Raw genomic sequence first — 16731 nt, 5'->3', positions numbered from 1 at the left:
ACGGAGCACATTAAGACGCCCGCCTGGCACACAGCTCCTCTTCAGACAGAGCGGGACTCTGACTCCTGCCACTCTCCTTTCTGTTTTTTCTTACAGCTTCATTACTCTGTTTAAATGAAGCCTAACTCTGATTAGTCAGGGATGATTGATTTGGTGTCCAACACAGCCCTCTGCCAGAAGTGACAGCAGCCATGTGGTGTCGTCATGACAGCCCCAAATGATTAGGACTCCTCCCCCCAGAGCTTGTGCTATTACCTTCATTTATGTTATTCTACAGTTAAGAAAATTGTGTTTTCCAGTTTTGTTGACTTCTGGGATCACATGATGCATGTTATGAAACAACTTTTCTTTTATCTGATGTTCCTGAGATCTTGAGTAGTTTGGAGTGTGCTGATTGGCTCTTTACTGTTCTTTGGACTTCAGGTATTTGCATGCTTAGACTCCCTGTTGTGCTGCAAAATGAAACCTCTAAATATTTGTTTTAATAGATGTATGTGAAGGACTGTCGTCCATAGCTTGCTTTTAATGACATGAACTTTTCAACTTGGCAAAAATGTATTTTTATTTATATACATGCTGATTTCATGTATTTCATAGATTTAAAAAAAAAAAAAAAAGACACACAAATGTGTCAAAAACTCTTGAATATCAGATGGAGCCAGCAGGTCAGGTTGTTTGGGGCTATTTGGAGATGGTGGTCCCCACGATTGTCTCGCCATGCTGGCTCTTGGCTTTACACATGTATTCTCCAAAGTCAATGGTTTCCATGTCCTCTACCGTCAGGATGCTCTGGGTGACGCGCGTGGTGTAGCCCATACCTCTGTTAACCAGCCTCCAGGAAGTCTGGATGTGAACGGGTCGGGAGCCCTACACAACATGAACACATGATTTCCTCCCACTGTGACAGTTATCAGCAACAATAAAGAGCATAATTGTAACAAACTCATTTCACTTTTATCAAAAGAAAATAGAAAAAAAATTTTTTAAAGGTGGCAACAGAATCTTTTACTCCTAACCTTCAGCTTTTAAGTAGAACATCACGTATACCACAATTGGGTTTTGTTTTTGTTTTTTAGGGCATCTGCGAAATACTCAAATGCAGTGAGTCACTTTTATGACAACAAGGCTAATGAATCATAAAAACACGCAACTAAATAATACCTTCTCTTTTAAAACCATTATTAAACTATCCATCCATTCGCTTCCGCTTATCCTTTTCAGGGTCGCAGGGGCGCTGGAGCCTATCCCAGCTGTCATAGGGCGAGAGGTGGGGTACACCCTGGACAGGTCGCCAGTCTGTCGCAGGGCCAACACACAGGGACAGACAACCATTCACACTCACATTCACTCGCACATTCACACCTAGTGGCAATTTGGATTATCCAATGAACCTACCCCCCACAAGCTGCATGTCTTTGGACTGTGGGAGGAAGCCGGAGTACCTGGAGGGAACCCACGCAAACACGGGGAGAACATGCAAACTCCACACAGAAAGACCCCGGCCTGATGGTGGAATTGAACTCAGGACCTTCTTGCTGTGCAGCAACAGTGCTAACCACCGTGCTGCATTATTAAAATAAAATAAAAAAACCTAAATATATGAAGTCTAAATTTCAACCTCAGCTCTGTACTGTAGACTCCTTTGTTGTTTTTCTTAATAGTAAAGAGTTGGACAGAATTATTATTATAAAAAGTACATTTTAAGGGCCTTTTAAAAACATGTTGATTCATGCTTAAAAGCTAACTTTACCCATTTAAGGACTACGATGATCTTTTTCATTTTTAATACCTGTAATCGGGTCTGACTTTTAGTCCAGGATTTCTCTTACCTGACCAGGATAAGTCCAAGTGAAGCTCACGTCCACATCTGGCTCTCCCAGCACTGTGCAGGTTACATTGACGTTGTCGCCTCCTCTCACAGAGTCTGGAGAGGTTTCAAGGCTCACAAACGGTGGCCCACTGGGAACTGTCATCGAGAGAAAGATAAGTTCCATCTCCTTAAAGTATTAAAGTCATTTAAAAAAATAAAAAAAAATTATTTATATATATATATATATATATATATATATATAAAAACACCCAGCACGCCCCTGCGGGCGGTTTATCCTTCAAGCTCGGGTCCTCTACCAGAGGCCTGGGAGCTTGAGGGTCCTGCGCAGTATCTTAGCTGTTCCCAGGACTGCGCTCTTCTGGACAGAGATCTCCGATGTTTTTCCCGGGATCTGCTGGAGCCACTCGCCTAGCTTGGGAGTCACCGCACCTAGTGCTCCGATTACCACGGGGACCACCGTTACCTTCACCCTCCACATCCTCTCGAGCTCTTCTCTGAGCCCTTGGTATTTCTCCAGCTTCTCGTGTTCCTTCTTCCTGATATTGCTGTCATTCGGAACCGCTACATCGATCACTACGGCCGTCTTCTTCTGTTTGTCTACCACCACTATGTCCGGTTGGTTAGCCACCACCATTTTGTCCGTCTGTATCTGGAAGTCCCACAGGATCTTAGCTCGGTCATTCTCCACCACCCTTGGGGGCATCTCCCATTTTGACCTCGGGACTTCTAGGTTATACTCGGCACAGATGTTCCTGTAGTGGTTGTAGGTATTGCCCGTAGTGCTGCATTAACATCATCTAGCAGACCTTCTGAGGGTACTTCACGTAATCTTGGTAACCGGCTACGGGGGATCCAGGTTTCAAGCTTGGCCATGATCCTATTTTTCAGGTCAGTTCCTCTCGCACTCAACGATCCTTCTCCTATCGCACTTGGGGCTATGTACCCAATCTCGGGTGGGGGTGATGATATCTCCCCCCTGACCTGGCGTCCTGACTCCTCCTTGCCGTAGCATTTGTGTTGTACCTCGTCAATCTCTAGCTGTGAGAGCAGTCCCTTCTTTCGAATGTTGGAACACTGAGCTACTAGTTGTTTCGCCGTCATTGTGGATGTTGGGTATCGAAGAATCCATAGGTCCCTCATCCTATTCATGTAGCCCCTTCCGCCGGGGTTACTTGCGTAGTAGCATTCCAACAACGCCCTGTTTTCGTCCCTTGCCCACCGATGCCTTCTTGTTCCAGTAGCCCACTTTTCGTCAGGGTGCCCTGGTTCCTCAACACCTGACGCGGACCTTGTTGATCCGGGCGACGTCCGAGCCGGCATGCCTTCATATTTATCTGTCTCGCTCATGTCTGCGGTAGGCTTGCTTAGCATAGGGGGTCTAGCCTTAGGACCCTTACTGGATACAGACGCCCCAGGCAGGAATCGAACTTGCGATCCTCTGTTCCAAAGGCGTGTAGTTTAACCACTACGCTATCCAGCTGCTATATATATTAATATATATTAATATATATATATATATATATATATATTTATTTATTTGATGGTATTCAAACCGTTGAACCATACTTGAATCTGGATTTTTCTCCACCTGCCAGTCGACCGTGCCACAGCAGCTTAACTGTATCTAAACCGCACAATAGTTCCATTGCATAAATCTGTCCCCCTTTTGCAAAATCCAGACTGTTTCCACTTTAGTTGGCAGGCGTCCACATTAACCAAGCACAGCAGTGAGGATTAAAGAGGCTCTTGACATTTTTGAAATACAACCCTTTCCTGGAAGCCGATTTAAAAAGTAGACGTCGTAGAAGTAACCAGCGCTTGATTCATAACATTGCAAAAAGTTGATTGTCACCACTTAGAGTCAGTAAGATAAATGGTTATGCGTAGCAGTTAGTTTCACAGAACAATAGTTAGTGTTTCTACATGCAGCATGTTTATATCTTCTATTACTGTATTTATTCATGAGGTGTCATGTGATTGATTTGTGCTCACCCTCCACATAAAGCAGCTGGTACTTTGTGGAGATCTGAGGGGTGTCCATGGTCTCAGCCTTGCAGTAGAAGACTCCCTGGTGCTCTGGCCTCGGGTTTTGCAGGATGAAGCCCTTGGTGGGATCATATGCCATCTGGGTCATATTTGCTGTGATTTCCACCGGGGGGACCTCTCTGTGCAGGGATGTCTTGGCCTGTGGCTCGGTCACACGGCAGGGAACCACAGCAGGCTGGTCTGGGCGTAGATACACAATCTCAAAGTGCATGGTGGATGGAACGAAGAGGTTGTCTTTGTCTGTTTGGAGAAAAAGTTATTGATATTTTTGTTAAGAACTTGCCCATCCCAGCTACCATAGGGCGAGAGGCTAGCTATACTCTGGTCAGATCGCCAATCTGATGCAGAGCTTACACAGAGATACAGATGTTGTTACATTAACACCTATGGCCAATTTATTGGACAGTCTCGGTCGTTGTGTCCTTGAGTTTGAATGAGTAACTCATCAAAGTCAATCGAGTTTTTTGAGTCACTTGAGTCACTGAGTCAGTTGACCAGAGAGTGCAAAAAAATGTACAGTTTCACTCAAACTTAATTTGTTTCTCTTTTCATGTAAATCCTACTGCTAAGATGAGTGATTGAAAATGCTCCAGTAGTAATGCTCCTTAACATTGGTTGCCAACCAAGAAGAAGAAGAAGAAGCTGTGAGCCAGGAGGGAGGGGGTGAGTAAGTGAGTGATTCGTTTACGCTACGATTCAGCACAGGAAGGGAGGGGGTGAGTGAGTCCTGAGTGATTCCCTTACGCTACGATTCTTCGTAGCTTACCAAAGTTGTACTAAAACATTTTTTGACAAAGTTTTTGAGCACCGTGTACCACATAAAGTGTGCCTTATAGTGCGGAAAATACCACAAGTTAAAAAGCAGTCAAGATCCAAAGAAAAACTTTGAGAAGACCTTCAGAAAGCCTGGAAAATTATTGCTCAAGACCACTTTAAAAGGTTAGAAGAAAGTCTGGCTCCTTGGAAGCAAAATATAAAGAATTTTTAAAATTACCTTTGAAATAGATGTATGAGACGTAGGCGCGATCGTGGTCCTTCTCACACTCTGTGCCATCACATACTATCACCCAGCAGCTGTAAGCCCCCGTGTCGGCAGCAGAGGGCGACGTCAGGATCAGCTGACTGTACTTGTCGCTTTGCTTGATGCTGCAGGCGAGAACCAAAAAATTTCTGTTAGAGGAGTTAACCTGTGGAATAGTTATGACAGTGATTTAAAAAGGTGTAGTTCATTTTCCTTGTTTAAAAACATGTTTAAAAATAGAGTATTAGAAAAATATATAAATCAAGAATGAAAAGAGCAAAAAGGAGAAAAAACAACAACCTCTTGATTCTTTTGCTTTGATGTAGTTACTTATCTAAGGTGGAAAGTTTTTTTTCTTTGTTTTTTTTTTGTTTGTTTGTTTGTTTGGTTGGTTTTTGCTTTGTTTTATTATTTTCTTCAAGCCCTGTGTACAGGAGCTGCATACAAAAAGATATTTTGTGAAAAGGGTTGGCGTAATAAGCAAATGCTTCAGCCAATACCTTTTGATTAGCCTTGTCTCATGCTTTCTTTCTTTATGGTAGATTTTTGTTCTGTTTTCACTGTTTGTTTGTTTTTTTTTTCACTGTTTTCACTGAGATTTGAATTTGAATGCTAATCAATAAAATCAAAATCAAATGAAAAAAAAAAAATATATATATATATAAGATGCTCGGATTTAATGATTCACTGCATGAAGTAGTTCGTGTTTCCTTCCAGCACCTGAGGCGTGAGTTATTGAAAGTATCCAGGTAAGTCGGGTAAGACCATCCGATTTTGCTGCCTTTGCAGCGCAGCTCCATGTTTTTCCCAGGAGTCAAAATGGTGCTCTGGCCCAGGCGGAGGAAGCGGCCTTTATCCAACACCTGCGTCAGGAGTGAATGGCTTCTGCCTCGTCCGTCTTTCAGCGTAGGCCACACCTTTACCCGTTTCCCACCTGGCCGGATGCGGTTCTCTCCGATGTCTTTTCTTCGCTTGACCTGCTGGCAGGCACCTGCAAACACAGAGCCATAGAGGGCAGAGGGGAGAAACTAATAATAAATAGATCAATAGATAGATATGATAGATGTAACTTATATATCTATAACGTCCAAGTCTGATAAAGAAGCCAACAGGGAAAGTGCAAAAAAAAACTGCAGTTCCTACGATGGCCACTTGGGGGTGGCTCAAGTTAGTCCCCAAAGACTTTCATTTTAAAATGACCAAAAAATTAACTCATTTATACCATGATATAAATAAAAAAATAAAAACCCTAAAATGATCTAAAATGATTGTTAGGGTTACAATGACAATGTCACAATAACACTGCAGCTCTGTCCATTTAGGTTAGCTGCTCTTTCTCCAGCTGCGGTAACATTAAAACAGGATGTGTAAAAAGTCCAAGTTACTGGCACAGTATGACCATAGCTGTTCCTCTCCTTTTGCTCTCTTGTTCTCTGTGAAACACACAAACCGTTAAATACAAGAAAAATCAGCCTGAAGTGTAGACTTTCAGAATTTGTTGTTTTATTCCTCAGAGCTGCATTAATGGAAACTCAGAGAGAGGTCAGTAGTACAGGCCAGATAATTAAAAACGCCTGCTGCATACCTTAGATCCAGCTGGTTTGAGTCGCTCTGCAGGAGCACTTTGGGAAAAACTTTCAAAAACTCAAATCCTTTGCATGCTTTTACACTTTGCATACATAAAATGCAAAGATTTTTTTAAAGTCAGTGGCTGCAGACCTCAGAGGGAGTGTAAACAGAATTTAAACTTTGCAGTTTGTGAGTGAGATCTACTGCATGATTGCACCTCCCATTCTACGCCCACCACATAGGCCGATGCTCCCAGCCAGTCCTGATGCATCCTCAGATTGTCTCATTCTCCCTCTTCTGCATTGTTACAGCCAAAGCTGTCGTGATTACGTTAACAGCCATCTTTCTTCACTAACAAATTGTCATGACAGATGTGGAAATGGAGACTTACCATTTTGGAGCTCTACCACGAGCAGAGTCAAGCAAAGCACAGCCCAGAGGTTCATGGTCAGAGGGTCGAGGAATCTGCAAGTTCTGGAGAGAGATCGGGGGGTTTTATGAAGGGGTGAGGCGGGTAAAGAAAGTCAGGCTTGGAGCTTGGCTGGAAATTTGCAGGCTCCAGTTGCCCTATTTAGATTTCCAGCTCCATCCTCCTCACAGACTGAACGGAAGAGGGAAAATAACTTCAGAGCTCCTCTGTTTACTCCCATTTCTCTGATCTGAAGAGCAGAAACTTGTAGTTGGAAGCCCTCTGCTGGCCCTCAGTGTGAACTGGCCTTCTTTTAGACAAGAAAATTCAAGGCACATGCCCATACGTATATCGAAGGAAAGTGAAATATTAATAATGCCTCATTATGAATAGCTAGATATATGTACCAGCATGTAACCTGAAAAAATGTGAGCAGTTCATTGGGAATCCAGAGAGAGCTGGAGGGTCTTTTTTGACTTAGTTTTCTAATTATACCTTTTTATTTTTGTGTCATAGAACAAGGACTTTAGACTTTTAGTGGGAACTTCATTGATGTCATTGTCAATGTTTTCATGAGACTGAAGCACATCTGCAGCCGTCACAATGCTTCTTTCTCTGATTCTTGTGTTTTTGCAGAGACAAATCCTGAAGAGGATTACTTTCTTTGAAATGAGCTTAAAAAGCATAGATTACAACAACAAATGTAAGTATTTCTCTTTGCATAGAGTTTAGATGTGAAAGTGAGCTAACTTTTAATAATGAGTTTTCGTTCTTGAACAATTTTTGAGCAGCACCCCCAAGTGGAGAGTGTGTGTTTATGGACACTCCTGTTTTTGAGAAGTTTCTGAGGAAAAAATACAAACTAAAAAGTTCCTGTGGAAATTACAAGCGATAAGACACATCTGACACTGTATTACCGGAAAATACATTTTATTTTATTGTATTTGTGCAGTTGGTGTGACACTCCATTACAGCATCTTCTGCAGTACGTTCTTCATCCTGTACCCTTATTGCAGTCATCTGCACGTCAGTGTAGAGCTTCTTTGTAGTAGAACACCTTACTAACACCTGCTGAATTTGTTTCACAGTTTTTAGACCACGGAGCACATCGATGAACCACAGCTTCAATGCTCTATGGAAAAATAAACTCCAAGGAAAACACCAGCAGTCCTTAAAAGCCAAGAGGAATGAATACAACCACACAAAATCTCTTGAAACCAGTTACAAACCGTTTAAAAAATACATATATACATGAGGAATGAGGAGCTTACTTTATATACAGGAATACTTTGTTAGGCAGCGATGACAGAGGACATTTTCATGAAGCTTATATTAACAGCATGTCTACATCAAAATATCGCAAAATATCAGACAAACAGGAAAATATATGTGATAGAGTGAGAGCTCTGCATCAAATAACTATCTTTTTATTTATGTAGTAACAAGGTCAACAAACTCCAGGGGGAACCTGTTAAATAAGACCACAGCAACAGTTACAGAGATCTCACTACTTATAACAGAGGTTTCTATGGGTTGTTACATAATACTACACATGGCTGAAAACTACCACCAACAATTGGCGTGCTTTCAGGTGAGTCACGTCAGGACATGTTATGTGTCTACAAAACTATTTCACACATTGTACATTTCTCTGAAAGTCTTGTGATTATGATTTATACACAGCTAGTAGAATTATATATGTAATGATCATCCGAAAGGGCTAACAACCAAATGCTGCACTAAGCTACTGGTGTATCAAACTCTACATTGAACTTTACATTGATACCTTACCTGTACAAACCTGTCAGTGTATGGAAAAGCTTCTCTGCAGCCTTGCACTGACTGTTTCAACGCTAAAATAAATGAAAATCACTCTCCAGTGTGTTACCTGTCCGTTCTCCCTCCATGCTTGTCCACAAATGTGACTCATGGGATGTGATCCCATCCCAGTCATAGAGCGATTCCTCATCATGTGCCACTGATACGTAATACTGATGCTGCCTTTGCAGACTGAATGTGCTTATGAAGCACACACGGTGAAGCTGTATATACAGGCACATCCAGGAATAGCTGCTGTGTGCTTTTATGCATCTGTTCCCTCACACAGTCTGTGAAGGAGCCGGCAGCCTTTAACACTGGCTGGTCTTTTCTGAGCAGATGAAAGACTCCTGTTCCTTTCCTTCTGCATCCACATTGTCACGCTTCTCCTGGTTGCTCCTGGTGTTTTCCTGTGCCGTGCCACTTTGAAGCTGGAGCTGGCGCTGACGCTCTACACTGTGCCACACGCCATACCCAAAGTAGATCAGGAAGCCTGAGAAAAGTGGTGATGAGACAGGGGGAGATGTGGAAAAGAGCTTACAGGGAACCGCTTGACTCTGTTCAAAGGTAACCAAAGTAATCTACCAGCATATCTAAAGCTCTATTATATCTTCATTGCTTACTCACTTTACCGTTACAGATTAATTTCCAAAGGGAAACCTTAAAAGCTTCAAAAAATAAACTAAAATTGAACTGCAGCCCCTCAAATTACCATTTGAGGGTGTTTTCAAGAGTTATTTCCTGCATATCCTCTCATGGTAAAATGTACAAATCCACAGCAGAAGTAAACAACTTTACATGCTGATGTTTAAAAACACAAAGATTGTTAGCTTAGACAATAATCAAGGTTATTTAGCGTTGGTTTCTGAAATCTCATTTTGAAACTTTGATCAAATAAACAGATATGACAAGGAGGGATGAGTATGACTGCGAAACCATTTGCTCATTGGTCAACAACATGTGATTGACAAGTAATTAGCCAACAGGTAACTCTCCTTTTAACATAATATGACTGAAATTTGCAAAGCAGATTAAATATTTATTTCACTTGAGCCACGATCAGGGTGATTGTGGCTGAAGAGTTGGCCGGTTCGAGTCCCGGCTCGGACAGTCTCGGTTGTTGTGTCCTTGGGCAAGACACTTCACCTACCGCCCACTGGTGTTGGCCAGAGGGGCCGATGGTGCGATATGGCAGCCTCGCTTCTGTCAGTCTGCTACAACTGTAGCTGCCTCCACCAGTGTGTGAATGTGAGAGTGAATGAATAGTGGTATTGTAAAGCGCTTTGAGGGCCCCGAAAAGCACTATATAAATGCAATCCATTATTATTATTATTATTATTATCATTATTATCATTATTATTATTAATATGACCCAAATATACTTCCTTAAAAATTTGTATTGGCTCATGGCTAAAGGCACTCACCAGCAGCCATCCACACAGAGAAACGTATCCAGGTGTCTCCACTCAGCTGAACCATCAGGTAAATGTTGACAAATATGCTTAAGATTGGCAGAAAAGGCAGAAGAGGTACCTAGAAAGGAAAAATCAGACCAAAATAATCAGTTTTAGATGCTGTTATCTCATAACAAAAGACCTAGTGTTAAAACCAGAGTTACAGAGCCGGTGCGTACCATGAAGGAGACCTCCTTCTTAGTCTGAGGCTGCCTGATGACCATAAAGATGCAGCTGCTGAAGACGAGCAGACACACGGACAGCGAGGCCAGGATCCACACTTCCAAACCCAAAACGGAGTTGATGTGGTATGTGGTGAGATAGCTGATCACACACACCACCAACACTGTGGATTGACGACACACAATTAATTGTGACACAGAAACCTTACAAACAGACTGAAGTCAATCAGGAGAAAAAATCCTCACTGAGAACGTAAACTGTGAACTTACCTAGAACGCCAGTGGACATGTTGACAACACTGGACGAACACTCAGAAGGTGTCTCGGGAGGGTGTAGAATAGTCTGCAGTGTGGAGCTGCCTCCCTTTAGCATGTTGAGGTGGGACTCTGACTCTGTCAAGTCTGACTCGCCCTCTTCAGACGCGAGGCAATCCCTCTCACCTTTACTTGCCTGCCGCTCCAGAGCTCCATCTGGCTGATACCTGGAAGAAAGAGAAATGTTGGTTTTTACGGAGGTTTAAACTCCAGATTGCTCTGCTGTAAGGCGGTGTTATGTTCTGATGCAGTCTCAGTGTTCTGCACATCTATCAACTACTGTATGTCTTTCACAAAAGCGCTAGACTTTTTTAATTTAAATGATTCAGTTTGACTGAACAAGCAAAGTGTGTCCGTGTTTACTGATATTTGTGGTGCAGGCAACAGAGGTGTGCAGCAAGTTCAGTTTAGCAAGTAAACATCTTTATTTACTCAAGCAGCCACTGAGCAGTGTACAGTCAGACCATTCACAGCCCTTACATCACCAGTGTGATGCAATAACAAGCAAGGCAATCATTCCTGTGGGTATCTGGAAAAGCTATTAGAGACGCCCCTGCAGGATATTACACAAAGATGATTCTGCTCCAGTTAAACTTTTGAGTTATTTAAAAATGTACCAACCTGAGAAGCAGTACACACACAGCAACCAGCGAATAGGCCAGCAGAGTTCCAATGGACATCATGTCCACCAGGGCTTTGAGGTCAAACAGGAAAGCCATGATGGCTAAAGTAAGCAATAAAAGAAGAAGGAAAGAAATGAACACAAACACTTTCACCCTTAACACTTAATTTCAACAGGTAGGATCATTACTGATTCCCTTCACAGTCACAGAACACGATCCTTTACACACACATACAGTAACATGGAAAAGACATTTCCTTCTAATTGAACGTGACAGTCACCAGATGCAAATCAAATTTCATGCAGATGTGTTTTCACTAGAGCACAACAGCTGTATTCATCTCCATATTGAGTCATTTGATGTGAGATATACTGCGGTGTTGCTTGTCTTGTATCTCAGCACCAGACTTCAGTATGGAAGTTTTCTCAGCAGCATGGTTCAGACACAGAGCAGTGGTATGTCCGCTGCTTCTCACAACATTATATTAAAGCAAAAATATCAAAGAAAGCTCCCCTGCTTGGTACCGTCAGGTGCTCAGTACATAGCCTGTGGTGGTGGTGCAGGTGTGCTGGGTCTCTCCCAGGGTTCACATCTGCCAGCCACTTCACAAAACTGCAAGTCTAAGCTGGATGAGTGCGATCCACAGCAGGAGAGCTTTAAAATACTGCGAGAGCCAGTGTTAATTCTGTCTCACAGTCATTTTCATCATAGGTTTTGCCTACGATCCTTTGTTTTCTAACAACAACAAGACGCTAAATAAATAAAAACGAATACACGAGGACAAAAACTATGATGAAATGTATCAACGCTTTTGTCAAGAAATAATCTAATTTGAGTCAACTGAATCAACTTTAAATTCAGCTGTTTAGTTTAGACATTTATCCAACTAAGACTACATTTAAATAATTTGGATGACTTAATTATGACTAAAACTGAATTATGTTTTAGTCAAGAGACAACGATTAAACTGAATCTGAATCCAAAATTAACACTGGTATGTGCACCACATTGACACACAAAGGCCAGACTACTTGAAACGAATACATCCTATTTTATTGAAACTTTTTTCAAATACTTAGATTATAAAAGAAATACTTTTTTACTTTTTTCAGAAGGAATGCACAGTGATGCTCCACTATCAGTAAAGTAGATAAGCGCGCGTGTGTGTGTGTGTGTGTGTGTGTGTGTGTGTGTGTGTGTGTGTGTGTGTGTGTGTGTGTGTGTGTGTGTGTGTGTGAGTCCTATGCCTAGGTTTACGCGGCTGTGTTGAAAACTTCACCTCAGCTCTTCTCTGCTCTGCTAAAAGTCTGATGCCAGGAGCAGCTGCTGTGCTTTGGGCTAATATTAGCGTACATGACAACTTGACTGATTCTGTTTAGCATGTCCACCAAAATAGTTTAGCACACTGAACACCTGTCTTTGCTGTTTGTGCCCAAACACAAAGTACAGCTGAAGCTAATGCAACACCTCCAGAGCTGAATAAGCCAGCTGCAGTTGCCCAAATGGCCACTTGAAGCTGCTTCCAGTTTACTTCCATGTCCAAATGGATAACCAGCATGAGGAAACGTGTACAGCCTGGAGCAAAGAAATTACTTTATTCCTGCTACCTTCCCTCTGCACTAACTGGAACTCTCCATCATGGTTGTGGTGTTGTTCCCTTTTGGAGCATTTTAATTGAATTATTTAATAAATACCATCAACTGCCAGTGCTTGTGTTATTTACTTAGCAGATATCTGTGTCTCTGTGTATCTTCCTAACCATGCCTGTTTAAAACTCTTCCATTATTATTATTATTATTATTATTGCCAGCACTTGTATTTAGTTACTTTCTAGCTTCTTTTTCAAAAAGTAGCCAGCTGGATTTGTGGACATGTGGTGAACATTTTTAAAATCAGACAATATCCTTGGAGATGGAAACTCTCTGAACTGGGTTGTTGGTTTTGTCACATGCTTGTGGAAACACCATCACCCAGTTTATCATGCAGTCACCGTCACCAAACGATTATCTGTAGAGAGATTGTTTTAAAAGAAAAAGAAAAACACCACAATACAACCCCATGATAGATCTGGCAGCTTACCCGCAGTGGTACCTGCCGCCATGGTGGCAGCCACAGGTGACTGGCGCTTACTCACTTTGGACATAAATTTGAATAGAATACCATCTCGTGCCATGGCAAAGAGAATGCGTGGTAGAGGGAACATGGAGCCCAATAGACTAGGGAGAAGAGGGTTGATGGTTAAGTTGAGGGCTTTCTGGGAAAGAAAACATGACACCTGCACAACTGTGAAAGAACAACAGGTGTATACAGACGTATGACAAGGTCCTTACACGCTAGATAATTAATATCAGAAAGCGTAAGGCCCAATTTGATTCAGAACCAACATTGACTGCGCTGTGTCTTTCACAGTTGATCGGTGAGGAGAAAGATTAGCTTAGAGTGATCCCACTTGGATTCTCCCTGGCTCTCACCTGCAACTACACCGGAGCTCATAGTGGCAATAAGTGGGGTCTTCGTCTTAGGATTGATTCGGGCTAAGGCTTTGAAAAGCACCCCATCCTCTGCCATAGCATAGATTACACGAGGCATAGGGAAAATGGAGCCCAGCAGACTGCATGAGATAGCAGAGACATGCAAGACCAACACATTAGTCAAAAGCCCCAAACCAGGACAGTAAATCACACACACATAGGGCTGAAACACACACTGAACGTCTTTCTTTCCTGAAGGTAATATCATCATTTTTTCAAGTTTAGCAGCGGTGTGCAATCCCATTATGTTTTAAAAGGGATTGCACTTTTCTTGCATAAGGATAAAAATGCCAGTCAGTACAATAACAGCATATATAAATTACAGGCACTGGCAAAAATACAAAATGTAATTGCTTTGAGTCCAATCAGATAATCTTCACCTGAATGTGACCATGAGATGGATTGACAAGGTTTCTTGATAGTAAACTGATTTATAGACCATCCGGGAAGAAAGACAGAATAGAAACTGCACCATTAGATAGTTTGGAGACACTCTCCAACTTTCTCATTAAATGAAGAGGCTTTAAATGTCAGAATGACATCACAGAGTCATGCAGGTGTCTCAAAACAGACACAATTACATATTGCACCCGCCACACCCCAGATTAGAAGGAAGAATCAATCCATTAACAAGACACACCTGGAGATATGTGGTCAAAACTTTCAACCAAATCTCAGCCCCACAGCGATCACAAATGTAGCATTACATCTAAAGGTTTTCTGTAGCAACACGTGTTCGTTTTCTAATGCATGCAGCTTGATTTGTTAAAACAAATCCAGCGGTTACCTTGTGGATAGGGCGCATAGTGAACCCGCAGCCACCACATACTTCGCAGGGCCCCAACCCACATATTCAAATGCCATAGGCAGGGGACTTTTTTCGTCCAGTAGGTAGTAGGGCATCATCAGCGTGAGGGCAGCTGACACGCCAAAGTATGCCAAGAAGCACACGGTCAGTGACACCACGATGCCAGTGGGAATGGCCCTCTGAGGGTTTTTGACCTCCTCACCTATCAGACACAGACGCATGAAAACATAAAGCTCTGCTTTCGTAAAACTCACATTAAAACTCAACCCGACCGTGACTCACCTGTTGTTGCAATGCAGTCAAAGCCAACAAAAGCATAAAAGCAGGTGGCAGCTCCTGCTAAGGTCCCACTGAAACCATAGGGCATGAATCCTCCAACGCCATAATCGCTGCTCACATTGGCTGTCACGGACAGGTTCCTGTAACATGTACACTCGTGACTGGAAGCAATGCTGCTTACAATGCTCTGCACATTGTTTCATATTAACTGATGTACTAAAGGGTAGGCGTCTTTGCCCCGTCTAGGATTGCCTTTGCAAATAAATCAATTACCTTGTAGCTATGGTGACATTTATAAGGGAGTCTTCGGTTATCTTCCAGTTGTATGCGTCTCCTTTGACAAAGCCAGAGATGATAACGAACAAGAGCACGAGCACATTGATCGATGTGAAGACTTTATTGACCCAGGCTGACTCCTTCACTCCAAAGGACAGAAGTCCTGAATGTGTAGATAGAAAACAGAGCTCAGATGTTTGCTGTAGAATATTTAAAATGCCTGCACAACTCTATCTCTGTCTCTCAATCTAACCCTGCAAGGATCCAAGTCTAGCTGTCACTGATTGCAAATTGTCACAATTGAGCCAACTGATTATAAAAAAAGTTACCTGCTTTGTTTAGCATGCTATATTAGCATCCTGGGTAAAAGGTTATGTCTGTACTGGTTTCTGTCGTGAAGGAGGATTATCAAACTTATCACAGCTTTTCCTCAGGACTACATGGATATCTGTACAAATCCTCAAATGAAACTAACAGCAGTGCGTGCAACAAATGCAGAGAATGAAGGCAGAAAATTATTTGCTGTGTTTTAGGACACGACCCGACTCAGATTTTGTTATGGATTATCTTATATTTGCATAGCTAGTGTATCTGCCATCCTCACAAAAACAACCAAACACTGGTGGACTGTTACTGAGTCCCACTGACTTAATGTAATCATCGTATTGGCAGGCCGAGAGCAAAAACCATGATTAAATTGTTTGAGGGTTAAAGGGTTGAACGTAACAAAAACTAGTGCAACTGTGCAAAATTCTCCAAATTACTGTATGTGAGCAAGACACAACTTATGCTTAGACTTAAGTGATCAAAATCTGTAGGAGCTGCAAAAATAGGGTGCATGTGTGCACCTAACAGACTCACACAGCCCTCTGGGATCCCTCGCCCTCTTTAACACGAGAGTCCCCTGCTTTCCTGTTTTAGATTATGTTATATTATGTCAGCCGTGGCTCATAAGCTTGTTTTTGCTCAAGATGCAGCCAATTCTAAATTTCATTTATTCGCTGCAGCCTGTGTGTCAACGGTTTGACATGAATCTTGTGATTTTCAGCTTTTGTTTTGCTGCCTTACCAGAGAGCAGCAGAATCAGGCAGACCGCAAAGAAGTCAGGGTACTGGGCCAAACCGGGAGAATTCATGCTGAAGTGGGTTTTACAGAATATCTCTATGTGTCCTCCTATCATTTCATCGAATGTGCCGCTCCATGCTCTGGCAACTGAGGAGGTGCCTGTGAGGAAACAAAGAAAATTGGGGAGCCGGTGTCTTCTTTACATAAAAACAAATTTGAGCATTGCCCCTAACTCACCGATCACATAAGAAAGGATTAGATTCCAACCAGTGATGAAGGCCCAAATCTCGCCTACAGTGACATAGCTGGCTCTTGACATTTTTGAAATACAACCCTTTCCTGGAAGCCGATTTAAAAAGTAGACGTCGTAGAAGTAACCAGCGCTTGATTCATAACATTGCAAAAAGTTGATTGTCACCACTTAGAGTCAGTAAGATAAATGGTTATGCGTAGCAGTTAGTTTCACAGAACAATAGTTAGTGTTTCTACATGCAGCATGTTTAT

At 42.3% G+C, this 16731-nt stretch overlaps 2 protein-coding genes across 2 annotated transcripts; both read right to left on the bottom strand.

Annotated features, from left to right (window-relative positions):
- Positions 1-536: 536 nt before the first annotated feature.
- On the bottom strand, positions 537-7143 carry pdgfrl (platelet-derived growth factor receptor-like). The gene is made up of 6 exons (XM_026179850.2): positions 6859-7143; positions 5619-5889; positions 4872-5023; positions 3824-4117; positions 1830-1966; positions 537-867 (listed from the first exon to the last, which is right to left on the bottom strand). The coding sequence occupies exons 1-6, from the start codon at positions 6911-6913 to the stop codon at positions 682-684; spliced, it is 1095 nt and encodes a 364-aa protein (XP_026035635.2). The 5' UTR covers positions 6914-7143; the 3' UTR covers positions 537-681.
- Positions 7144-7789: 646 nt separating this feature from the next.
- LOC145419423 (cationic amino acid transporter 2-like) lies at positions 7790-16529 on the bottom strand. Its single transcript, XM_080287486.1, has 11 exons — positions 16465-16529; positions 16231-16386; positions 15160-15325; positions 14890-15026; positions 14587-14809; positions 13740-13879; positions 11267-11369; positions 10601-10812; positions 10328-10494; positions 10119-10227; positions 7790-9187 (listed from the first exon to the last, which is right to left on the bottom strand). The coding sequence occupies exons 2-11, from the start codon at positions 16340-16342 to the stop codon at positions 9006-9008; spliced, it is 1551 nt and encodes a 516-aa protein (XP_080143612.1). The 5' UTR covers positions 16343-16386; positions 16465-16529; the 3' UTR covers positions 7790-9005.
- Between the last annotated feature and the right edge of the window lie 202 nt (positions 16530-16731).

Source organism: Astatotilapia calliptera, chromosome 2, assembly GCF_964374335.1.
Source record: "Astatotilapia calliptera chromosome 2, fAstCal68.1, whole genome shotgun sequence".
In the NCBI taxonomy this organism is placed as follows: Eukaryota; Metazoa; Chordata; class Actinopteri; order Cichliformes; family Cichlidae; genus Astatotilapia; species Astatotilapia calliptera.
This window is presented reverse-complemented; position numbering and strand designations above follow the sequence as displayed.

Excerpts from the sequence above, each read along its gene's own strand:
- pdgfrl (XM_026179850.2), bottom strand. The coding sequence starts at position 6,913 with ATGAACCTCTGGGCTGTGCTTTGCTTGACTCTGCTCGTGGTAGAGCTC. Across the intron at positions 4,118-4,871 it reads CTCATACATCTATTTCAAAG|ACAAAGACAACCTCTTCGTT; the intron begins GTAATTTTAAAA and ends TTCTCCAAACAG. Across the intron at positions 868-1,829 it reads CTTGGACTTATCCTGGTCAG|GGCTCCCGACCCGTTCACAT; the intron begins GTAAGAGAAATC and ends CATGTTGTGTAG.
- LOC145419423 (XM_080287486.1), bottom strand. The coding sequence starts at position 16,342 with ATGATAGGAGGACACATAGAGATATTCTGTAAAACCCACTTCAGCATG. Across the intron at positions 15,027-15,159 it reads AATGTCACCATAGCTACAAG|GAACCTGTCCGTGACAGCCA; the intron begins GTAATTGATTTA and ends TACATGTTACAG. Across the intron at positions 10,495-10,600 it reads CATGTCCACTGGCGTTCTAG|TGTTGGTGGTGTGTGTGATC; the intron begins GTAAGTTCACAG and ends GTCAATCCACAG.